The sequence below is a fragment of the Clinocottus analis genome, unplaced genomic scaffold (assembly GCF_023055335.1).
Source record: "Clinocottus analis isolate CAN_PGR_092001 unplaced genomic scaffold, fCliAna1.0.p SCAF_12, whole genome shotgun sequence".
Lineage (NCBI taxonomy): Eukaryota > Metazoa > Chordata > Actinopteri > Perciformes > Cottidae > Clinocottus > Clinocottus analis.
The window spans coordinates 17,548,207-17,573,242 of NW_027175843.1; the positions used below are offsets into that span (position 1 = coordinate 17,548,207).

Genomic DNA, 25,036 nt, shown 5'->3' on the forward strand with positions numbered 1-25,036 from the left:
GTTTGTGATCATGCTCCTGAGCCACATAAAAATGGAAAAAAAGAACATTAAAAAGATGCTGGTGGTGCTACAGGAAAAGACAGAGCATCACAAGTTAGTAGGATTCCTCCTCTGCAGACCACGGACATCCGAACGGATTTTTAAAGACAATTCACATCCGATAGTCGTCGAGATATTTCGGTCTGAGAATGTTGGTTAGTGCAAGTCTGGTAACTAAATAATTTAATTTAAAAAAACTTTATTGCAAGTACAATTACTGTGTATAAAAATGCAATGTTTCATATTCTGTAAAACTATCATCAGATGAATGTCGGAGCATCATTACATTTCAATACTTGAACAGTTTAAGTACAGTACTTTAGTAAATGTACTTACATCTTCGTTTAGTTGAATACAATTATATTTACATGTTTGTATTAAAGAGCTGATGATGTGCTGCAGCGGTTATTAACGTCTGTCGTTACACGACCACTGATCAGCCGTCTCTCTGATCCTTCAAGGTGACGCGCCACCCCTTACCACCTGGCTCATTTCCCATGATCCCCCTGGTCGAGGTCCCTCCGATTAGTGCTTCAATCAAGGACACATTTCCACCGTGATCAAATGACACGGAGGCCGAGGGCCCGGCTGTGACAGCTGATCAGGGGGTCAGTCCTCCGAGGTGGCGGCGACAGACACGCGGTCACGTGATGACACGGCAGACTCACCGCGTACAAATAAACAGTAATATTCATCCTTTATGGTAACACCATACATACTGTGTACTAATAAGTGGAATAAGCACTCACAAATCACAAATAAAAAAATGGTACAAATAGCTTAGTATAAGTAAAAGGCCCGCATTCAAAATTATGCTTCAGTACGTATCAGTGAAATAATAAAATATAAAATCTGCAAAATGTCTCTGTTTTACCGTCGCTGCTCAACTTGGAGGTACTTTGATGTACTTTACATAGTTCACTAGTTTAGTCAATGGTTCCCAGTCGAGGGCTCAGGTCCCATTTAGTTTCAGTTCATGCACTTTTCTACACATGAAAGTATAATATTGATCATTTGAAAAGCCATTTAAATGAATGAAACCATGTGAGACACTCTTTGGTGGAACCGATGAGGACTCAGACATCTGAAACATCACAAACTAAACAAGTTAAAGAACCCCTTGTTCTTTAAAAATGTATTGTATTCATACTTATCATATATGTTTATCCAATTCAGATAAACATTTGAAAGAAAAGGGACATATGAAGTACAAGTTTTCATTTAATCAAAATATTGATAGTAAAACACTGCACCTCTCGACTATCTTGCTCCTTGACAAAGGGATTTGGAAATCAAAAGTCAAGTTGATCAAATCAAAAGCAGCGTTAAATTGAGACTAAAATATCTTTGTGGCAGACTCCAAACAGTTTGATGAGTCAAAACGTTAATTTGTTTTATCCATGCAGGACACTGGGAGCTTAACGAGGACTCGAATGAACAAAAAACACACAAGAGCTCAGTTTGTTTTTCTATTTTGTTTATTGTGTTGGTCTGTTCGTATCTTTAGAGAGATTATATACACAAATTAGTACAACAAGAAGAGTTATCCAAATAAAAATTACACATAAAAAAAGGACAGACAACCCTTTAGAAAAAAGATTTTAACATAAGAGTGTGTTTAAACTCCCTGCTATGAATCTTATTTTCTCATTTCTCGTCGATGCAAACTCCTAATTAAAGCTTAAAAAGAGAAGCACGTGTTCACACTCTTATTTTAAGATCGTTTTCCAGTTAAGAAAGAACAGGTGCAGTGTATTAATAGCTACAGCAGACAAAATACAAAAAAACAAAAAAAAGTCTCCCGGGACTGATCTGCTACAATCAGGATGAGCAGTAAGAAAGTCGCCCTCTCTCTTGAAACTTTATACGTTTGTACTGATAGAAAGGCCAACTACGTTTCACCCTCGTCTACTGTGTTCATGCTAATAATTGCATTTATTTTTGATTAAAATAATTTACTATTTTATAATCAGCTGTTTCTTTTTAACTAGTTATTTATGAAAAACATTCCAAGAAGATCCCAGTACAGAAAAGTGGAAAAATATGTGACTCTTTACCTTTTTTTTTTTTTTCTTGTTTTTTTTCTCGTTTTTAACTCACAATCAATGAATAGTTTTGAACCAAACAGCTTCACATTTCACTCCTCTCAACCAGTCAAACTACCTGAAGTAAAGGACAGAAAAAAAGAGACAGGTGGGTTTAAAAAGAAAGAAAGAAAAGAAAAACAGAACTCACTGCACACCAGTGACTTTAATAAGAGCAGCTGTGAGGCGGCGAGAACTCTTACAGCTCACAGATCAGAGTTTCCACCACAAACTTGTTCTCGAAGTGACGGATCTTGTGGCAGTTCAGAGCTTCACGCTTCTGCATACCTGCAAGTCAAAAAGAGGGATTTAATGGGACAGCAAAGATAAAACTCAAAGTATCCAGGTGTGTTCAGACTGTCGTCGTGGGCGGATTAGGGTTGCAAAGGCACGGGAAACTTCTGGGTGTATCCGAGAGCAGGTACACTCTGGATATTTGAATACATGTAAATATCTTACTTTCATTACTGAACTTAAATAAGGAACAATAGAGCTGCAACACGGCGACACGCAAAATACAAAGCTTGTAGACTGACGCACGAGATGTGGATGCTATTTATTGAATCCCTTTTTATTTATCACATTGGAAACTATTGTTATTGAATGCCGTTAGCAACGTGTGTGGAGGAGAGTACAACAAACGGACTGGCGGACGAGTCGGTCTCAGGATGGCGAGCGAGCGAGAACCCTCCCCCTCTGAGTGTTGTCTCTGCGCTCCACATCCAACCGAGACTCCTGAACCGAGTGATGAACTGAACCTTGACGTCCGTGTATCGCTACATACGAAGCCACATGTGATCTTTAAGCAACACGAAGAGAACCACATCCCTCTTTAAGTCTCCATACGTCGTCGCCATCTTGTTATCGTCCCGCACATTCCCGCTGACGAATCAAAGTTATTTTCAGATTGGTTTCCACTGTCAACAGGGTGAAACTCATTTTGGTTTCCTGCTAAATGCCTTGTGAATACGTACATTCAACCCCCGCATCTGTACACGTATAGCAGACACACATATGGCCACATGTCTGATCGACACCAGAGAAGCAGAATCCAGCTGGAGCTCGTTCTCTCAGTTGTTACAAGACTTAAAGTTCACGCAGTTTAAGATGTATCGATAGCATTGACTCCTGCTTCCTAACTGTGTGTGAACCATCTTCTGCAGCCGATTAACTCAGTGACGACGAGTACTCAAATTCATCTTCGTGGACTTAAATAAAAAAGGCCTGGAAGGCGTCTTATTTCCTTACCCAGAATCTTGTCTCTGCGCTGCAGCTTGAAGGTGTCTTTTCCGCGGCAGAGGTTGTAGATGAAGTAGCCGAGCTGGTCGACGTGCTCCAGGCGCTCCGTCACAATCATCTCCTCGTGGAGCAGGTAAGACTGTGGCAGGTAGGTGCCGGCCTGGGCAGGAGGGGGAGGACAAATCATAACGATGAGACCACAGTCCCGTTAAATATGGCGCTACAAGCAGCGAGTCTGGCTCTGTCCATAGGTGTTGATCCTCAAGCTTGATGTATATTATGGAAACAGGCGTCCTGCCAGAACAGAGCTGTGACGTCTGGATTTAAAAAAGGTGAAACTTAAAGTCCGGCGGGTTAAAGAGAAGTCGTGAGAGTTACCTTGACGTTGCTGAGCAGCTCCAAGAAGTCTCTGGGAGGCATGACGATGGAGGTGTTGAGCGGGATGACGTAGCACTTGTTCAGACTCAGGTCGAGGTAGGCAGTCAACCTCTGAAACAGGAAACAAACATTTACAAACCGAGGAATTTAGCTTCTTTAATTTAACAACACGTCCTCTATGTTTACTTTTTTTTTTTTTTTTTACATTTCCACAGCATTAATTCTATCAGCATCAACACATTTACCAGTTCATTCCAGTAGTTTCACTTTTCCTTTGATTTTTAATACAAAGAAGAGCACTTAGACACTTCTATCAGATTTTTAACATTACAAGTCTTCCAGCCTGCTTGTCATTGGTGGGCTTTTAATGTGAAAATTCACAAGAAAAGCCCACTTTCATTGACAGCTGGCATTATTTGAATACAGTTATAAATATGTGACTTTACACAGTACAAGCCTTAAAAATTGAACTAATCTCAAGAGCCCCTGATCTACTTTTAATAAGATTACAATGTACTTTACATGACATCTGGTATTTTGACGATCAATTAGTATACCAACAAGATCCCAACAAGTAGTCATAGTTTAAGTCATTATTGCTCCTGACAGGAAGCAGCAGAGGATCTGTGATGGAAGGCTGCGAGCGTCTCACCCGCTGGAAGTCGTGGACGATGTCGGCAGGGTCTCCGTCGCCGAACTCGGGGACGGGGACACTGATGAGCTCCACCTGCTCCCTCTCCAGCACCCGGATCTCCTCCTTCACCTGCCGCAGGAACTGGTTTGGCAGCTCCACCTCGGTCTGCGAATCAATCCGGTTAATTAACCAGTCCAACAGGTGGTTACATCGGTGATTATTGCCATTGTTCACTTTCCGAAAGAGCAGAGGTCACAGACGTGCCTGAACTCAATTTATTGCCCTTTCTTGAGGGCGTTGAAGGAATAAACACCAAACTAATCGACACGAATTAACGTATGCGCGGCTGCATGCAAGCGGGGACATTCGTGGAATATTACTTTTCATTAGCAACATAAGCCGTTTAGGAGGAACGTTGTCATGTTTGGAATTTTTGTATAAAAGTTTTACATTGCAAGATTGATGACATAATTAAATATTGTGTGGAAATGAAGGAGAAACAAAAAGCAAAATATACAACTGTAAAAAAAAAAGGCCGACTAAAACAAGTAAACATGATTGGAAGTTAAATTTAATAAAACAGCGTGGTCTTTTGTGCGTGGGACTCGACAAAAAGTACCAAAGCTCTGCGGTTGGTTAAATGCAGATTTAAAGGACTCTACTGTGAGTCCGCTGCAGGCTGAAGTCAATTAGTCGGCCAGGAGCTGAGGTCATCGATCGATCGGTGACTCAGCCTGTAATGATTAATGACAGACTGACATAAACATTTGATAAGCAGCAGGAAGAGACACTGAGGAAGTGTTGCACAGCGTCGTACCTCCTCTTCCCCCTGGATCATGAAGTCCTCCTCGCGGTAGTTCACCCCGCACACAAACACCCGGCCATCCTGCAGGGACGAGCGGAGGATGAAGAAAAGATAGAGAACATTAGCATTAAGGATCTAGTTTGAGCGTTAATCCCTACAGAAGATATGAATGTGTGTCAATGTGTTGAATTTGGGCTTTAAACTGTGAAACTGCCTGGCGAGACGTCCACCCCCGACTTTCAGCATCTTTGACTATCTTGTAGCTGCTGTCTCTCATCTACAAATCCTGACTAGCTCACTCCTGAAACAGCTTCTGCACCTTCAAGACAAGCTTTACATTTGTTAAACCCACAAATGGAACAAACTATCTGTATTTTTTTATTCATCAACACTTTGCTTTCTAGAGTACGATGAACATTACTGATTGTGCTACTGATTATTACTGTGCCTTATTGTATATATTTTATGATAGTACTAGCATTTATAGCAGTGTTTTTTGTGTTAGGAGGACTCAGCTAAATGAGCGTTTAATTGCACGGAGTAACTGTTATCTGTGCACATAAAAATACATCTTGAATTACAGCCTCACGCGTCTGCTTGTGTGGCTGTAGATTTATAGTCGTGTTTGCCACAAGACTTCTGAATAACTTAGACTACAACTTTACCGTATTTCCTTTGCTTTGGTTAAAGTGTCGACAGGAAACACAACACGCATGTAGTCATTTATCAGAAAGACTTTCACAGCTGCATTTCCCGGTTTGGCCGATTTCCCCTTCGCTGTGGTTATTAATCTCCAGGAATCTGTTTATCGTTCACACCGTTATGAAACCTCGCCGAGTGGGTGGAGTTGACGCTCGACATGAAAACAGCAAGCTGCAGTTTGACTTGCTTCAACCTGTCCCGTGTGTCGGTTCACGTTTTCTTCGGCAATGTGGGATTAACGCGCCGCGCACAGGGTGTTGTTTTTGTGTCGGGTCGTAGACTACAACCCTTAATAAAGACTCTGTCAGATTACTCTTGATTGATTACTCGTTGTGGATTATTACATGCATGATTTGCTTGTGTGTTTGTTGAGGAGACTCATGTTGTGTCTCCAGACCTTTACTCCTCCCGGGCCGCCTACATCAACCCCGAGGGCCTTCGCCAGATAATGAGCGCATTTTAAAAGCTGCAAGTTCTACTCTGCCGTTTTGACCTCCGTCACGGAAACTGTGATAATTGATCATCGTTTAATTTACCTCTTCTTCCCAGCCTTCTTGGGGCTGGTAGCTCACCTCCACGATGTAGTAGCGGTACAGGTAGGCACCGCCAACCACCACACCCGACAGCATGAGGGCGAGACCCAGGCACATGCACCAGCACCAGGCCCGGGACTGGTGACGCACCAGCAGAGCTGCCTCCGCATCCTGCGGGAGAGAAGAAGAACGCGGAGGATCAGATCAATGTTTACGCCACATTATCCAGGGGATTAGTTTGGCTGTCCTTCAACCAAATTATTATCATGATATAAACCCTCCAGGGCAGAAAACCCACTTTTTCAAAGACCAACATATCTAATTATGATCTTTTATCACTTGCTGGTAATTTCATTACAAGCTGCAGATCACATGTGCACGTCAGCCTGGTTCCCGACCTCTGGACTGAGGCAAAACCTCTCAGACTTGCTTTTCAGATTAATTCAAGGTAAAAGGTAAAAATGTATTAAAAAAAATCAATTAAAAATCATTATTCAGTTTGATGATGTGGTTTTCTAAACACAGTCCATATTTCCAGACTAAGATAATGTCACAACATGAAGATTTTTTGGAGAAATAATGTGACATTTCACGGCAGCATCAAAAGGAAACTAAAACAACCTTAAAAACACTCCATCTCCATTCATCGGGTGACGTGGGGCTGTTTACGTGGCTGCAGCGAAAAAATTCCAACCAATAAATCAATAAACCAATAAACCAATAGTGCTAGATGAGCCTCTCGGTTACTCCTCCCTTGGCACAAGGTCACATGGAAGACCATTAAACATGACTACTTCTATACTCCTGCACCTCGCCCTCGATTCCACTTTAAATTCATTTGAAATAAATGTTCTGCAAATCTTTCTGGTTATGTGCAAGTAGGTGAAATGTACACAAGTGTGTGAATTATTCTGGTCACATCACATCTATTGCTTCTGTTCATCCGGGGAGAGGGATGCTCTTCTGTTGCTCTATGAAGGTTTTCCCCCTGTTTAAGGGTTTTTAATATCTTTATTTGGAGTTTTTCCTGATCCGATGTGAAGTCCCGGGACAGCGATGTCATGTGTACAGACTGTAAAGCCCTCCGAGGCAAATTTTGTATTTGTAATTTTGGGATATGCAAAATAACTGAATATTACTTTAAAAAATACACTTAACTGTGTTTTACATAACTGTGACTAAACGTTGATACAGATGGCAACAAAAACCATAGTTCCAATAAAAAAATAGATTCTTTTCCTGTTTTATTTTCGTCTGACTTACGGAAAACACTAAAAACTAAAATCACTGTGTTGTTTGCGTGAGCTCTTCTGAGAAATATGATAATTTCAGCCGAGCGGATGGGAAAGAAGGATCGTCGGCAAATATTCTTCGGTGCTGAAGAAACCGAGCTCTTCATCGTCAGTCCGACCTCAGCCGGTGGACTTCTGGCGGATAAAGAAACGGCTTCTTTGCAGAACCGGCCCCGACTCGTCTCCTGCTGCGGTTTCCAGGAACACTGACTAAAGCAATTGTTTTTTTTTTATTTTCAACACACTTGTTAAGTATGAATCACTGTTTTACAAGTCGAAGCCTGTTTGGTTCGTCGGAAATAGAAATTGCTACTTTTGTTTCACTTTTTATTTTGCCTATTTAGTCTCTTTAGATGTAATGTTGGCTTGTGAAAGTACCTTCAGGAGACAACATTAACCTTTTCATTTTTTACAATTAACTGATTATATAATCTATAAAACGTAAAAACAACTAAGAAAAACACAAACTTAGCGCTATTTTTTAAATATTTGTTTCTCAAACAACTCGATAGATTTCTAACATTATGTTTGTTTCCGTGTGTTTGAAGTGTGGCATTGTGGGAAACCAAGGGCATTGTGGGAAACCAAGGACAATTCTGCACAAAAACATGAAAGGAACAGTTTTGCAAACATTGAACGATTAAAATGTACTTTGCTTTTTGACAAAGGGCATTTTGTTGAAGTCAAGTCTTTGCAGATTTCTGATATCCAAACTGAATTTCCTCTTTTATAAATATGTCACCGGCAAAAGCGAGAGTTACGGCAATGAATTTAAAACAACCTCTATAATAAACCGTGCATACTTATTCTACTATTTACAGAAGTCAGTCTGCCATCAGTGGATTTTCAGTTTGTCATAAAACATATTTCCTGGCATTCAAATTAAAACTTTGATCAATTTGGGGCATAAATCAGCATCTACACAACAAAAACAGGCCGACAGCCAAGAAAACCCAACTGACAGCTCGATCGGACCTTCACCTCAGATTTACGGACCGCAAAAGACTCCCCAAACGTTGTGTAACGTTTCCCTTTTCTTCTGGCAGGCGACAAATGAGGACGATGGGGAACGCTCAGAAAAGAGGAACCAAAGAAAGTGTGTTTGGGTAGAGGAAGTGAGGGTGAACCTTTAAAGAGGGATGAGCAGAGCTGCCAACGCAACGGTGTCAGATGGAGTGTGTGAGAGTGTGTGTGTGTGTGACACTGAGACACTAAAAGGGAACATTTCCTGAGGCTGTGGAGCTCAGGACATCTCTGCTGAGCGAACGTTTGTTGGAGTCACTCACATTCCCTTTGACTCAGAGGGAAAGAAAAGAGAGGAAATGAAGGCAAAATAAGAGAAAGCAGAGGATGGTGCCTCCATTTACTGAACGTCCTCAGCAGAAGGATAAGAATATCAAGCAGTCAAGCATTTATTTATGGTTTAGCAGCTAAAACGGTGTTAACCAAGAGAAAAACTGATGTGCTGCAGAAGCAGTACAAAGTAGAAGAGGTGCAAATAATAGAAAACATCCATGATATTGCACATTATGGCCCTCAATTTTAGAAAGTTGTATTGATTGTAATCCGACTAAAGACGGCAATCCACAGAGAACAAATGAAGGACGGACCTGACAGGTACGACATCATGAGGATCAACGGCCTTCCCAAAGTAAAATAGAGTAAAAGTTCAAACACAAGTCAATTTTCAAATATGAGCCACACTCTAAACCATATCACAGAATAATTCGACCCGGACCGAAGCAGCAGGGTGTTGGTGAAATAAGCAGCAATACACAACAGTTCTCTCTCTGCCTGCCACAAAAAAACTTGTTTTTCTCCTGTGATGAAGCTGAGATGAGGAGGTAGTAAATTTGCATATTTTCTTTATAGGCCTCCTTTATACTATGAACTATTTTGCCTGTTCCCACAGGAATATTTTGCATTTTAAAACATTTGTTGCCACAAACATTTTTATAGAATCCTTTGTTTACTGACTTCAAGGTGAATCCTGTGTACGTGACCCTGTATTTCTACCGTTGAACTGGCGAGATAAGATAAACAAATAGCCGTGTTGAGTTGAAAACCCGTGTCATGGTGTTATAAACCCAACGTGCAGCGTTTAAGTCTTCAAATCAATCGCCTGTTGCTCAAAATGGACTTACTAATTGTATGTCGTCACACACACATCGCGATTATCAGTGTACCGAGAGGTCGACGGGTCAATGCTGACGGGTTTTTAAGAGAGTCTCCTGTTGGTCCACAAGGCAAACTACTTCCAACAGTTACACACAGAGAATGTAAACCTTATTATAGTTTAAATATTTAACCGTTTCCCGTGTCCGTACTTCCTGATTCGCAACAGTCTTCTGAAGCTTCACCGACAACAAGACCCAACAGGCCTTTAGTCCGCCATTTCATAACTTCAACACACACACACACACACACACACACACACACACACACACCCTCATTAAAACAATCATATGTCAACACAGTGAAGTATGCCAACTTCACACACACAGCAGGAACAGTATGTCCAGTTAGAAACACGCTCAGAAAGGAGTGGATGGAGCTGCCGCTACAGATCTTGTCCATCAGATATAATAAAATTATGTTTTTCAAATGTCTTGTTTTGTCTGATACACCAAGATATTTAATCTTCATTCATATAAAGCAGAGAAGTCTTGCCTTTGAGAAGCTGAAACTACAGAATGTTTTGTTCTCTACGCATTAGTCGCTTAAATTACTCGTCGATCAACATCTTTTCAAGCCTATTTGACGATTTGGGTAAAATCATTTTCTCACGTGAATTTGGACAATTCATAACTATGTAAGTTGGGCAGTGCGTTTAAAATGCACATTAGCAACCAAACTGTTTAAATTAACGGAATTAAAGAGCCCAACGTTAATTATTCACATTGCCTGAAGCCACAATCACGTGAAAAAGAACAAAATGAAACCGTCACATTGGAGAAAAGTGGCAGCAGCTGATATTTTAAATGACTAACTGACTTTGATCATAAAATATCAGGTCGGACTTCTTTTTATGACGAGGAACCGACTCCCCCGTCATGCAGCCTTTTGTGTCCCAAAAAAAGGTAGAAAACAACCGGCCTGAAACCGATGCCCTCCCTCTTTTGTTCTCAAAACGGCCTGTTATGAATATTTGTCTCTACTTTGAAGTCTGCCGCTGGCTCTTTTTGGTCTCATTTTGTGGCAGAAATCCCCAGTGTGAGTGAGCTGTGGTGAGGATGGAGGCAGCTGCTTTATCTGGGCTGCATTCACATCACACGGGCGAGCTACGACAACGATCAATGACTGTCTTTGTGCGTGTTTGATGAACCAAACACACACACACACACACACACACACACACACACACACACACACACACACACACACACACACAGTGGCCTAACATTTTCCAGTTAATTACAATTTGTGAAACTTCAGCGTCAGGATTATAAGAGCTGTTTTATTTAAGTGCCTCCAATCAAAGAAGGTTTATGGGCGTCATTTCTTTAACACTGTGGTGAACGAGTACACAAAAAAAAATACACGTTGTGTAAATACACGACTACTGTCTCCTGTGCATGGTTCAGTCCTCTGGTAAATATCTTAAGCTGATAAGCCGGCAGCCTTCTGAGCGCCGTCTCACCTGAGACCAGCTTGTGTGTCTGTCTCTGTGGCGACAGGTGAGTATCGGTGTCCGGGATGCGGGTTCAAGTTTCCCTGAAACTCCATCCTCTGCTCGACACGAGAAACTCGACACGCATCGAAAAACTTAACCGGATAAAAAACGCTTTGCAGTTTGGAGAAATTAAACAATACTTTCTCACAATGTGGCTGCCGTCAAACTCAGAAAATGGAACCGTTTTCCATGGACTATTGTGAAGATGAACCACAGGAATTCCTGGGATTATTTTAGAAAAGATCTCTGCAACAATACACAAAACTGCACATCATCAGCCGGGTAAAATGCAAATTACCAACAAACGCATCCAGTTATCAAAACCCGATAATTCTAAAATAGAGACTAAAACTAAAGTGAAACTACAATCAAACGCCAACTGAAATATTTCATGTTCATTCCTCTCTCTTTGACATTAAACCAGTTACACAACATATGTCAAATAAGACACCACCAAAACTAAACCGAAAGAGTTGTTTAAAATAAAGCAGAACAAAGTTAACTGAGGAAATAGCCGGAGCTGCAACTCACGATGATAAAATATACCACGAGCTATACATCTTTTGTTGAGCCGACGGTCTAAAACCCAAATATATGTTACCAACTGTCATACGTGACAAAATAAAAGCAGAAAATCCCCACATTTAAGGAGCTGGAACCAGCAAATATTTGTCTTTTTTTTTTTTTGAAGACTAATGCGATTATTCGACAATCACAAAAAATGTTCCTCCGCTTTAGACGTCACATGTTCATTGTGTGGTTGCTGTAAATCTGGTTTTCTGCGTCGCACCAGGTACGCACTGGGTGAAGGGTCTCCGAGCGGTGGTGGGGGGGGGGGGAGGAGGTCGTATATCTGCATGGTTGGTTAATCTTCTCTCTTCTTGAGTTTTAGCGGTCGGCGCCCCTGTAGGAGGCCGCTAAGTCCCCCGGCTGAGTCTCTATCTGACTGATTAAACCGTAATCCTTTTCGAGCAGTCTGCATGCCTCAGACGACAATCGAAGGACACACACAAACACACACAGGCAGCGAGTAGCTCAGGAAGACATTTGGGCTGTAATCCTGTAATGTCGCCATGTATCTACATTACCGTTGGAACGTTTGAAACCTCATCAGCTTGATTGCGGTCCAGTCAGATGGCTGAGAGGACCACGATCTTAATGCTTTAGGGATGTAGAAAATACACGTTATCTCGTAAAAGGACCGAAAGAGACAAAGAGATCGATATGATTATGAGAAATCACACGTCACTGGTGGAAGAAACTAGAAGCGTTTAAATGTGTGCACAAAGAGCAGGTTCCTGTTTCAGTGGAGTCACAAGATGCAGAATTTATGAAGCAATCTTTTCTTCAAAATTCACAAGAAAGAAGGCGGCTAGTCCTGTTAGCACTGTTGGGATTGGAGCAGAGTAAGTCCGGTTCAATCTTTGGGCAGAGGGCCCAAAGAAAAACACACCAACTCAATATTGATGTTGCGGTTCAGTTGAGACCGAAGATGAGTCACACGTGTCTGGGCTGGGAACCAAAGTCATAATCCAACAGTATCCTCCCATCATGCAACATTGTGGGAACAAAATCAACTCAATGGAAGTTTGATCCATTTAAATATTTTGGGGGAAACTATTTAAAATGTAGATAATCCACATTGTGTCTGTTAAAATAGCCATTAAAGAAGGAAAGAAGAACCAAAAAAAACAATTAAACAGCTGATTCAAAGCTTTTGAATGGAAGTGTAGGTCCCAATATATCTGAAAGTAGCAACGACAAACCCGTAGTTAATCCTCAAATGACTGTTCCTTCTCAAGTCAGAGAGTAAAGCCCCAAAAAAGATGAATGCTAAGAATGTCACTGATGATTTTGTTGAAGATTTTGGGGTTTTGTACCACTTTCACAATAACCCTAATCAAACCCTGTAGTGACACAAATTATAGGTAAAAAGGAATTATATGCATAATTTCCATTTATTTCTAAACATATTATAAATGCTCATTTGTGCAAAACAGACCACAGAGTGCCCAGTTCACCCGTCCGTGAGTTATCAGCCACCATGTTGCATCTTCACTTACTGATTAGAGTGAAACGTTAGCAACCACGTTAGCTAAAGGTGACCTTAAAGGTGACCTTTAAGGGGGACGAGCTATTCTCATTTAAAAAACTTAAACAAGTTGCTCTGCTGACATTAGTTCAGCTATTTCTACGAAAAGGGGTATTTGTTTTTTTTTGGACTGGTTAACTGAGCAATAAATCAGTAAAGATTACCGCTTAAAATGGGAAATTATTAACATCCTCAAGACAGGAAACACAGTTCAGTTTGTAAAGTCAACATGGGGGCTGATAGTGGACGCACTGGGACTGAAGACTGGTCCAGATTATGAGAACTCTGGTTGTTGCTGCAGTGCTTGAAGAAGATTTACTCCCATGATGTCCTGTTTGAGATCGGCACAGTCACCCAAATGAAGCCGCCGTCAACACAACAGGAAGTGTGTGTGTGTTGCCTGCCAACAAACATACAAAATGGCCCTGACTGACAGGTCAACATGAACTGACGGTAACAACTAAAGAAGTGACACAAGCGACAGTGAGTTTATACGTCTATATGAGGAGATATTGGCAAGCAAATCACAAATATATAGAATATTCATGAGGAAATAATGAATATTTACAGACAACAGTCATCCTAGCTAGGGCCGCAAACAATGATTGTTCTTGATTAACTGATTAATCAATAACGTCAAAGAACCATCGGAAAACTGCAATAAATGTCCAAAACGCACATTTTCCCCCCCACATTTTTTGTGTGTTTTTAGACAAAAAGAAGCAACTAATCCAGAGCGGCTGAAACAAGAAGAAAGTTCGTCAGTTCTGCGACAACACAGTCACACTAATGTCCTTTAATACTTAAAAAAAACACAACTTTTGTTGTAAAAGACAACACAATCCAACGTATCTAATGACGTACGTGCTTGTCTGGCGTCAGCTTTTTCCACCCGCTGACACGCACACACAAAAGAAAGTAGCATATACGCGGCTCGAAACACACACACATATATAAAAATAATTTGCTCTAACACATTATCAGCACAGTAACAGTGAGGTCAGCAGCAGCCGACACGTCTTAATAAAGCTTTCTTCCTGCCTTCACAGCACACGATCTCTGACTATATCCGGCTCCAGAATTTCAGCTCCTATAAAACCCACATTTATAGTTCAGGCGTCTCGACAGACTTTCTCTGCATCAGCAACCAGTTCAGCGCTCCAACGAAACGCCTGTTGACTCAGCTGGCGCCATGACGGGAAACAAATAAACTCAAATTGTGGTAATCGGTTAGTTGTTATGGGAGAAAGACCAAAGAAATGTGAAGCGCGGCTTAACAAATGCACGCTTTTCTGTGTCCAGGTCTTAAGATTTTTTTTAAAAAAGCAGTGTGTGGGGGCGGGCGGGGGCTTGTGATGGACAGTTGATTAACCTGGATTCACACGCTGCCGCTCAGCCCCTGACGTGATCGTCACGACACAGAGTTGACAGCAGCGCGCGACGTGTTAATGTGCTGGAAGATAATCTCAGGTGTTCCTCATTCAGCCCGAGTGGTCTGTAGATCCCTGCAGACAAACAGGGGCCTGGTGACTTCAGACTGGAGTCCATGCAGTAAACGGCTTCTTTAAATGTACAATCGGGCCTTTAAAGGAGTCGTCAATGGAACGTGTGACAATCGATGAGCCATTAATTAAAATAACAGCTTTTCAAATGTGAGTATTGTTGTATGAGTTGTTAAAATGCTTTCGGGTGTAGAACCAAAACAGAAGCTGACCAGTCCATCCTGTTTCTAACCGAGCAGAGCTCAGTAATCTATAAACGATCTATAAACGAGCAGAATCAGCACAACGTCGCAGAGACGGCAGGAAACCAATTGGTCATTTGCACAAAGTCAACCTGGTTTGCTGCAGATAAGCAGATAAGATGCTGATTAACCGGAATGATGCTCAGGATTAATTAAGAGCAGCCACAAAGATCCCTGTTCGGCATGTCGAGTTAAAAACTATTAACTCGGTCCAAAGAAACAATTCGGACACGCAAAATATTTGAAGACTTTAGCAACTTGAATACAAACTCTGAGTGATTAAATAGGGAAAAAAGCGCTGCACTGAAGTCCCACTTCATGTTTCCATCTTCTGACACTTTATATTTCGACCACACGGCATCTTCAAAAAGGGAAATAATACTTCTTTTTTTTTACTCTTCTGCATTTATTCGATAACTAAAGCTATTTTACAAGTTTAGATTAATGCAAATAAATGCTAACAAAAGCATTATCATTTATTTATTTATATTTATATATATATATATATATATATATATATATATATATATATATATATATATATATATATATATATATATATATATATATATATATATAAGCTGCAACACTAAAGTGATGAACACATTAACGCATCAATATTTACAATCCACAACTAATTATTTCTCTTGAGTAAATATATTTTGATGCTTGTACTTTTGTACCCTGATGGAACATTTTAAATGCAGGACTTTTACTTTAACCGAGTATATAAATAATGTAGTATGGATACTTTTACTTGGAGGTAAGTATCAGAGTATTTCTAAACAGCCGTTTGTTGTGAGTGAAGCGAGCTGGAACGTTTTGTCCAACAGGAAGAACGCCGCATCCCTTCTGAACAAGCGACTGACTCAGGGAAAAGATCAACTCAGCACGCTTAGCCTAAATCTTAAGCTCGGCCTAATTTTCTCTCTCTCGCTGTAAACGTGTCAGCGACAGGCTTCAGCCAGTTGGTGCAACCCGGATGGAACATAATAAAATGAGATACGTCGTGCAAATTATATTTGCCACGTTGTGAAAAGGTCACCGTATGATACGAGCTGGTTTCCCCGTCTCACTCAACTAGTATTTGATCCAAATTGAAACACAGTCTGCTTCAAAACAAAACCACAGCAAGAGAAAGAGAAACAAAAGCATAAAAGAAAGATGGAGGCTGAGTGACAATGGCAAACTAAACAGAAACAAATGTGAGGTTATTATTTGAGGTCAGGCAATTAAAACCAGCTTTAAGGCTCTTAAAAGATTTCAGAAATAAACCAAAACTAGGCTTTTTTCACACCATTTTCTGATATTTTATAGACTCAACATTTATTAATCAAAAATAGCTGCAAGATGAACTCACAATTAAAAACAGAATTGTAATGCCATAAACAGCCGATTGTAACTTTTAAAACGTTTCGGACCATTTGATCCCTTGTGAGGCTGGAACCAAGACATTTTGGGCATTTCTTGCAAGCAATAGGACTCATATAACCAGATTATAATCGCACTTTAATTTAAGATTCACGATGCAGAGAGATGGCGCCTGCATGGATGTAAATCTGCTTCTTTATATGCACAATCATACATGTTTTAATTATGAAAGTGCATGTGCAGCATTATAAAAAGATGCATCAGGGGTAAAGAACATCTTAGATCCAGAAACAATTGTGTCCATCATCTGTGTAGGTGTGGGTCAAGACCCCACCACCACCCAAAAGCAGGAGAATCCCTCCAAATCAGCACAAAAACATGCAGAATCTGCTGCGTTTGAACCCACTTTAATCCCCCAGAAGGAAAGCGTTAAGCCCCCATTACCAAAATAAGAGTCAGTCATACTGAAACCGACCAAGACGACCACAGTCTGCTGCACCACAACCACACAGGAAGACATCGGCTCTTCTGTATAGAAGAAACAAGGCCACGGCCTTTGTAGTTAAGCGCTCTCTATACGTTTGTCTGCATCAGTCTGCAGAGAAGTTGGCTTTCGGCCTGCAAAACAGAGCTGAAACTTTCTGTGAACAGCTTCTTTCACAACAGGGTGGAGACGGAAGAAGGCGCAGGAAAGGTTTGAACTGGACTTTATACCCAGAGAGAGAGAGAGAGAGAGAGAGAGAGAGAGAGAGAGAGAGAGAGAGAGAGAGAGAGAGAGAGACTCCCTCTGCACTTAGCTGTTTTTAACCTGGAAGCAAGTGGATTAATCATCCAATTAGTCTGCAGAATTAAAGTGTGCTCACGAACTCTCTTACTTTTACGAAATCATCACACCAACTGCTGAGAGTCACAGCTGCTTTTTCTTGTTATTGTTTGGACTCAAACGTTGTTACATTTTTCAGCAAATTTGTTTGTTTTCCAGTTCTCCCCCACCTGAACAACAACTTTCACACAAACTGCCCTTTAGGACCTGTGTGACAAAAGACAACTTGTGACAGGAAGCTTCCTCTTTGTGCAACAAGAAGATTACAGGAAAAAACTCAGGAGCTCAGCTGACAGAAAAGCTTTCAGTCTAATTTAAAAGAGCAAACTCTTCGTTTCCAATGCACGAGCATGTGCAGGAGATCTGATAAACTTACCTGTTGCAGCTCAAATATTTATGGATTTTGCATGATGGACATTTCATAACCTGGTCTGCTCGCTATTTTGCAAGAGTGACGCACTTTGGAGCGACAAGATGAAAGGTCTGTTTTTTCTTTATAATAAAGATCAAAAGATGATGAGGAGAAAGGACATGAAAGGAAACTGACTTAATAAGATGTTTGACCCACTTTAACACCTAACAAATTACATTTATATTCGATATTTATTAAGTAACAAAACAAAGCACTTTCTTATTTCAGGTTGAGGAAAACTGTAAATTTCCTGGTTGCAAAAAAACCTCACTGAAAACTAAAAATATATATTTATCTATGATGCATTTCAAACAGTTTGAAGTAGTTTGTCGAATCGTCACACAAAATAAATATATTAAAAACTATGCTTCAAATATTTTGCCAAAAATACAAGATTTTTTTTAGTAATAACTATGATTATTTAAACTGTCAGGAGACAAGTCAGGCTATCAAACACATACACGGTTCAACATGAAATGTTGTATTATGTTTTTTTAAAGAATAAAAGCATAAATGCTCCATGGGGAAGTTACTCAAACACTAACTTATATAACGTCAACATAACACAATAAGTGCATTATTGCATTTATTTCAGTTTCCTTTGTTTTAAATGTCCAACTTACAAGAGGAGTCAAACATATGTATAAATACGTATATAAAACAATAAATTGTCTAAAGCATTGCGTTTATGAACTGCGCCTTCTTCCACCGAGCTGGAGGCGAACATAACGCGAGCTCAGCCATTTTATACTCACTTTGTCCTCCTCGGGAATAAGAGTTTCTGCGTCCTTCTTCACGTCTTTCTGAGCCAACGCGGAGCTAAAAGACACTTTCACCATCCTGAAAGCGAAGCTGACGAACTCCGGGAAGAAGAAAGTACTTCGAAGGAGCCGTGAGACCGAAACTAAACCGGAAAAAATTTGCTCCGAAGTAAAGAAGTGCCACTTCTTTCTCTCCCGGGCCAAGTCTGATCTGTTGTGATTACGGGGCGTCGAGCTAGAAGCAAACTGTCAAAGCAGCTTCCGGTCTGATTTCAAAATAAAAGCATAATACCAAAACCTGGCAACGTTTCGTCTTTGAGCCGTGGTGAACATTTATTTTTCCATCTTTAACTTTAGTAAAAGTCGCAATACTAATAACTATGTACATTTACTTAAGTAGAGTATATTAGCAAAAAGTCGCAATACTAATAACTATGTACATTTACTTAAGTAGAGTATATTAGCAAAATGTTGAGGTACTTGTATTTTACTTTGATTTTAGCAAATTCTTTACTTTAAACTTTTGATTAATAAAGTATCAGTAAAGTACTATCTATCCATTTATAATTAACTTGAGTATTTATGTTTGAGATGTTTTATTGCACAATAGCTTTAAAAAAAATACTTTAAGTTTACTAAAAAATACTAATCATGCTGTACTTTATGCCGGCTGCTGGTTCTTCTAAATACATGTTATTGATAACACTTTTGAACTATTATTTGGGAATTTGAATGCCAGACTTTTATTTGATTTCTTACTGTCAACAAGTAATTTATCTTTTTTCAGGCATGTTGCGTATTTATTGTGTCGGTAAAATAAATAGTTTGTCATTTTGGTAAATAAACTTAACCCCTTTAGACAGACCAAGGCCAGCAGTTTCTTTTGTTTCCACTTGTTATGCTAAGCTAACTGTCTCCTGTTACTTACTATGTACTGTGACAATCTGACATGGGTCAATAATCATAATTCTATCAAACACTCCGATAGAAAGCAAACATATTTTCCAAAAATGTCATTTCATTTCATAAAGTTTGAAGACCACAAACACCAAACACAAGTTTACAATAAAAGTGTATTTTCCTTGTGTTTTAAGCTTTCCCAAATTTGGGACACATTTTCAAGGTATTTTTGGCGCTTTTAATTAGAAACTGAACAAACTTATGTTCCGGAAAATGTCTGGCTACCGACCGTTAACTTGATCGGTTCACACCCACGGTTCACACAGCTGCTGGAGGGGAGAACATTTACGAAACTCAACGTATTATCGGGAATGGTTGCCAGGTCTCGACTGATTTCCCCCGGAGACATTCATTTTTTCTTCAGGGAAAGCACAGCGGTATTATTCGTCAAATGTACTGATCACAGGTGAAAGTAGTTGTTCTGTAGTATAGAAAGCATAGAGACACATGTAGGACATTTGACTGTAAAGAGTTCAACACATATGTAATTGCATAACTATTTTATATTACTTATTTCACTATATAATCATGTATATTTATATCATCGAGCGATATGTTCGATCAGTTTTTTCACCTACATTTCTATCATTTCTATTTCATTGTTCTGTTATAATGTGTATTATTACTTTAATGTCTTTGCCTGACATAATCTGCAAATTGTCATGTAAAACAATGTAACTGAGGGTAGTGGAGTAAAAATTACAACTACAATTACAATCTCATAATTAAAGCCATTAAAGCTGTCAGATAGTTGTAGAAAAATCGTAGTAAAAAGTACAATATTTCCCCCTAAGATGTAGTGGAGCAGAATGAGTATGAAGTATCATAAAACGAAACACTCAAGTAAAGTACATATAAAAATGAAAACGTATGTAAACGTTTATTTGGGATGTAATTCCTCCAGCAGATGGCAGCATAACGCCAGCTGCCACAAATAAAGAGAAAACTCTCAAAAAAGATTCGCTTGACGTCACTTCCTGTCTTGCGCAGAAGCGACGTGTGCCAAACATGGCGACTGTGGTGGAGAAATCGACCAAAGAACGGCTGCTGTCTGTTTTGGATGATTTGGAGGTTTTATCACGGTAAAGTTAAACCTCTCCCAGTTGTAACTTAGTAATGTTTATTACTGCGTTGTTGTTTCACGTGTGGAGAGTTTATTTAGTCCGTTCGAGCCAGTGAATCAGCAGCGGGACTTTTAGGTGAGCTAATGAAAACGTTAGCCGTTATTTAAATCGTCCCTTTTTCGTGTGTTTGTGTTTCAGGGAGTTGATCGAGATGCTGGCTCTGTCCAGGAGTCAGAAGCTGCCCCAGACAGGAGAGGATACCCAGGTAACACAATACTAAGGTCAAGGGTTAGACCGACTTCATATTGGTCTCATTCATTACAACGAAGTGGTGGAGGGAACATTCAGTCAAATACCACACTGTGAAGATACTCTGCAAGGGAAATATTTAATAAAGCTCAATTAAATCATATCAGTTCAATACATGTACATATAATCAAGAAGATGTACTTAAAGTATGCTGAGTAGAACAACTGCATCTATTAAGTTATGAATCATGTCAATAGATTCAAATTAGTCATTTTGAACCACTAACTAATTATTTTTTTCATTATGGAATAACCTGCTGATTATTTTCTCCATTAATTGATAGTTTGATTTGTAAAAACAGGGATAAGTGACCCTTTTAATAAAACATGAACATAATAGTACATTTAATTTAATAACAGAGTTGTTTTCAGGCTCAGGTTGAGTTATTTTATGACGTCCATCGTGGCTGCATTTGTAGGAGACTTTAAAATGAGAGGGAGTATTTTTAAACAAGGCCACATTGAAACTGTGATAATCTATTTCATTACAATTTGTTTGTAATGTACAAGTTTGTGTGTATGTGTGTGGTCGGTCCTCAGATCCTGGAGCTGCTGGTGGAAAGGGACAAGGAGTTTCTGGAGCTGATGGAGGTCGCACAGCAGCAGGGGAAAGTTCACCAGGAGATGCAGCTGCTGGAGAAGGAGGTGGAGAAGAGAGACAGTGACATCCAGCAACTCCAGAAGCAGCTGAAGGAGGCTGAACACACCCTGGTGGGTGGTGTTTGTTTTCTCTTTGTCCATCCAGACTGTTGGATAAGAATACCCTTTTAGATATATTTTAGAAATGCTACTTCTTCTTACTACCATAACGTTACTACTGACACCAACATCATCATTCGTAATAAGACTAGAAAACATAAGAACAACTGACTTCCTGTCTCCAAAGTAATATAACTTTTTACAGTTTGTCTGTCAAGAGGTCCTGAAATACTTTCTCATAATCCTTCCTTGTCTCTTAACTTCTTAATTAATCGTCACTGATCCAGCTTTGTTCTATTAAGATGCACTCAAGGTGCAGGGTTGGTCCAACGGGATTGATCAGATAATTTTGTATTTTAAGAGAAATGATAGATGTTAGTCTACATGTTAATTATAATGCCAAAACCTCACAGTCCATTTCACACAGAGTATTGCAAGTTCTTCTTCTGTTGATTTTTAATCAAGTCCTTTTTTTCTTTTTTTAAAGGCCACTGCTGTTTACCAGGCAAAAGAGAAACTCAAATCCATTGACAAAGCCAAGAAAGGTGAGCTCACACACCCGTCCAACACTTTCTGATGAGTCCTGCAATTGTTGACTGGTTTTGTGTCTGACGGTTTGTTGATTTGTTGTTTTACAGGGAGCATCTCTTCAGAAGAAATCATCAAGTACGCTCACAGAATCAGTGCCAGTAACGCTGTGTGCGCGCCGCTCAACTGGGTACCAGGTAGGAGCCACAGAATCCTGTTCCTCCTGCTCCTGTCCTCGTGTTTCACTTCACTGCTGACGCACGTGTTGGTTCCAGGTGATCCACGCAGACCCTATCCTACTGACCTGGAAATGCGCAGCGGAATGCTGGGTCACATGGCCAACCTGCCGACCAATGGCGTGAATGGCCATCTGCCAGGTGATGCTCTGGCTGCTGGGAGGTTGCCAGGTAAGTCCTTCCAAAGGATTAGAGTTGTATGCCTCTGCGACTCCTGTGGCCGGAGGCACGTTGGTTTCAGGTTGTCCTTCAGTGCCTTTTGTGAAGGCGATATTTCAGGAACACCTGAAGAGAATTTCATCACATCGTAATGCCATAATGTAATGATGCAGATGTTACTCCACTTCTTTTCTAAAGTGGCTCAAGCTGACATTTAATTATTATTCTTCCCCCTTTTTTTCTACCAGCCAGTTGCTTACGAATCGGTTTAATTCGTGGGTTACGTCATCTTTATGACCGAAAGGTCGTTTTGTTTTCACTAAAGTTTTCATTTGGACGTTGACTTTATTTTCATTTTCTTTGCTCAAGGATTTCATTTTGCCCAAACCAGCGTGGCGTAATTTGTTAAAGTAAGAGTCCTCGACTGTGTATATTGTTTTTCTGTATAAGGACCCTTAAAGGGAAATCGCAAAAGAAACAAAACTTTCAAACAAGTTTCAACCAAATGAAAGCTGTTGGATTTGTATTAGTTTGATGTGTAGTTGTTATTTCTTTGAATCAATGAATGTTGGGTTGTTTATGTCTGACATGAACACAGAACATCCTGTAAGTAGATTTGTGAATCCACGGATTAACCTCCGCCTCTGCTCTTGTTCTCTCAGACGTCTTGACTCCTCACTACCCCTGGCAGTCCTCCGACGTCTCCGTGGGGATGCTTCCTCCTCACCACGGCAACGACTTTGGCCTGGAGCCTCCGGGTCACAACAAGGAGAACGAGGACGACGTGGAAGCCATGTCCACCGATTCCTCCAGCAGCAGCAGTGATTCTGACTGAACGTGTGTGAGTGTGTGTGAGTGTGTGTGGTCACCACTGAGCAACACCTGATCAAATATTTACATTTTTGGTTAGTGGGAAAGACAAAGGACAAAAATGAAGCTTGATAATTTACAAAACCATTCTGTCACTTTGCCGTAACATGTTCTATTTACTTCAAATCCGAGTCCACATGAGTGTCTTAAGGTAAAAATCTTTTAGTTTAGTCACTCCCCTGCTGTGTTAGTAAATAATAGCCATCATTTATGTACATTTAGTAGAATGTTTGTAAGAGTAGCTTTCACTATTTTTATTCTTGCATTGCAAATAATGTTATATTTGTGTTGTAACTCCTCTTCTCTGGACTGTTCATGACTGGGGTTTAAGGAAATTATTATTAAAATTTGATCAGTCAGTTTTATAAATTTGCCTGTTTACCCAGAAATGTTTTGGGACATTTTAAGAACTAATCTGCCGTCTGTGTGGCTTAAAACAGTCAGAGAAAGCTTTCAGAGTTTCTACTGACGTCAAGTGAAGGTTTGTGTCCGTTTTGTTTTTACAAGGTTGGCCGATGTACTTTAATTTAATATAGTTTAAACACAAATGAGAAAGCTGAACTCCTATTCTAGACTTGTACACAAAGTTGTGAGTATAATATCCTTGTAAAAACAGACTGGAGCTCAAAGAGAAACCAATCCCCAAATGTGACCCCTCCTGCGCTTTGGTGACCACTTACCCGTGTTTGACGTGTGTAACTGTTTTTTTTTTTCCGTTAGTTTTAGTATGAATGTTCCACGTGAAGTGTTGGTTGTTCAATAACAATATGGACTTATGCTGTTGATTTACATGTGTAAATAAGATTGTACATACTCAGCCCTGTGAATAAATACTTTTTGAATAGTAACTGTTTGTTTGTTTGTCTGTAACTATCAGGTTGTGTTCCTTGTTTGTTTAGAAAGCCCCCAGAGGCGTCACACCCATTACAAAAGGTAAATTAATACACAATAAATGCAGATACAGATCACTTAACATCCATTATAGATGTGCAGAAGCAAGAAAAAACATTTTGAGGAAAGCTGTTTGTTTCCTCTGGAGATCTATTCTTTATATGACGTGTCAGTATTTAATTTAAAATATATATATTTTTAGTTTACCTTTTACACTGTGTTAGTTATATCCAGCTTTCTTCGGTCCCGATGTGATGTTCACATCTGGAGTTTTTACATTAATACATTAAAAACATACATATTAATTAATTACATATTAATAAAATAATATATTATCTAACCATATATTATTGGTCAAAAACGCCCTATGCGATTATGTACAAAATACCGCACAATGTCCTCTTTGGTGCTATGGATATGGTCACCCTAGTAGTGATTGATTTAATTTAGGTGAAAGGCCAGAATGAGGCTATCTTTACACAGGGTCAAGGCCATAACACTGCTGCCTTCCCGTACGCTCTGTAAACTCTAAACATCCTGAATCGTATTCTGTTTAAGAAAAACCGTTAGAGCAAAGACTTGCTAGCCTTTGTAGTCTGGGTGAGTAAATATTGTGTTTCTAAAATCGTAGCCAGGATGTCATGAAGACGATAAGAGATGAGCAGATATTTGAACCGATTGAATGGCCAATTTAAAGAAAAAAGTATTTTAACAACTATTTGGTGTGAATTGAATTTTC

The 25,036-nt window shown here is 39.9% G+C and overlaps 2 protein-coding genes across 3 annotated transcripts; one reads left to right on the forward strand and one right to left on the reverse strand.

Moving 5' to 3' along the window:
• Positions 1–1,499: 1,499 nt before the first annotated feature.
• itm2bb (integral membrane protein 2Bb) lies at positions 1,500–18,806 on the reverse strand. Of its 2 annotated transcripts, none has more exons than XM_068572837.1 (7): positions 18,577–18,806; positions 6,418–6,585; positions 5,192–5,260; positions 4,393–4,539; positions 3,741–3,851; positions 3,372–3,522; positions 1,500–2,411 (listed from the first exon to the last, which is right to left on the reverse strand). In XM_068572837.1, the coding sequence occupies exons 1-7, from the start codon at positions 18,658–18,660 to the stop codon at positions 2,323–2,325; spliced, it is 819 nt and encodes a 272-aa protein (XP_068428938.1). In that variant the 5' UTR covers positions 18,661–18,806; the 3' UTR covers positions 1,500–2,322. The 2 variants fall into 2 exon arrangements, with proteins under 2 accessions (XP_068428938.1, XP_068428937.1); XM_068572836.1 differs by having other exon boundaries at positions 6,454–6,585; positions 18,577–18,804.
• Positions 18,807–20,532: 1,726 nt separating this feature from the next.
• Positions 20,533–24,254, forward strand: med4 (mediator complex subunit 4). Its single transcript, XM_068572617.1, has 7 exons — positions 20,533–20,624; positions 20,805–20,871; positions 21,455–21,625; positions 22,101–22,158; positions 22,252–22,338; positions 22,417–22,548; positions 23,199–24,254. The coding sequence occupies exons 1-7, from the start codon at positions 20,551–20,553 to the stop codon at positions 23,369–23,371; spliced, it is 762 nt and encodes a 253-aa protein (XP_068428718.1). The 5' UTR covers positions 20,533–20,550; the 3' UTR covers positions 23,372–24,254.
• Positions 24,255–25,036: the final 782 nt, after the last annotated feature.

Coding starts and splice junctions, on each gene's coding strand:
- itm2bb (XM_068572837.1), bottom strand. CDS start 18,660: ATGGTGAAAGTGTCTTTTAGCTCCGCGTTGGCTCAGAAAGACGTGAAG. Junction 4,540..5,191: donor TGATCCAGGGGGAAGAGGAG/GTACGACGCTGT, acceptor ATTGATTCGCAG/ACCGAGGTGGAGCTGCCAAA. Junction 3,852..4,392: donor TCGTCCACGACTTCCAGCGG/GTGAGACGCTCG, acceptor TTCCTGTTTCAG/AGGTTGACTGCCTACCTCGA.
- med4 (XM_068572617.1), top strand. CDS start 20,551: ATGGCGACTGTGGTGGAGAAATCGACCAAAGAACGGCTGCTGTCTGTT. Junction 20,872..21,454: donor AGACAGGAGAGGATACCCAG/GTAACACAATAC, acceptor GTCGGTCCTCAG/ATCCTGGAGCTGCTGGTGGA. Junction 22,159..22,251: donor CATTGACAAAGCCAAGAAAG/GTGAGCTCACAC, acceptor GTTGTTTTACAG/GGAGCATCTCTTCAGAAGAA.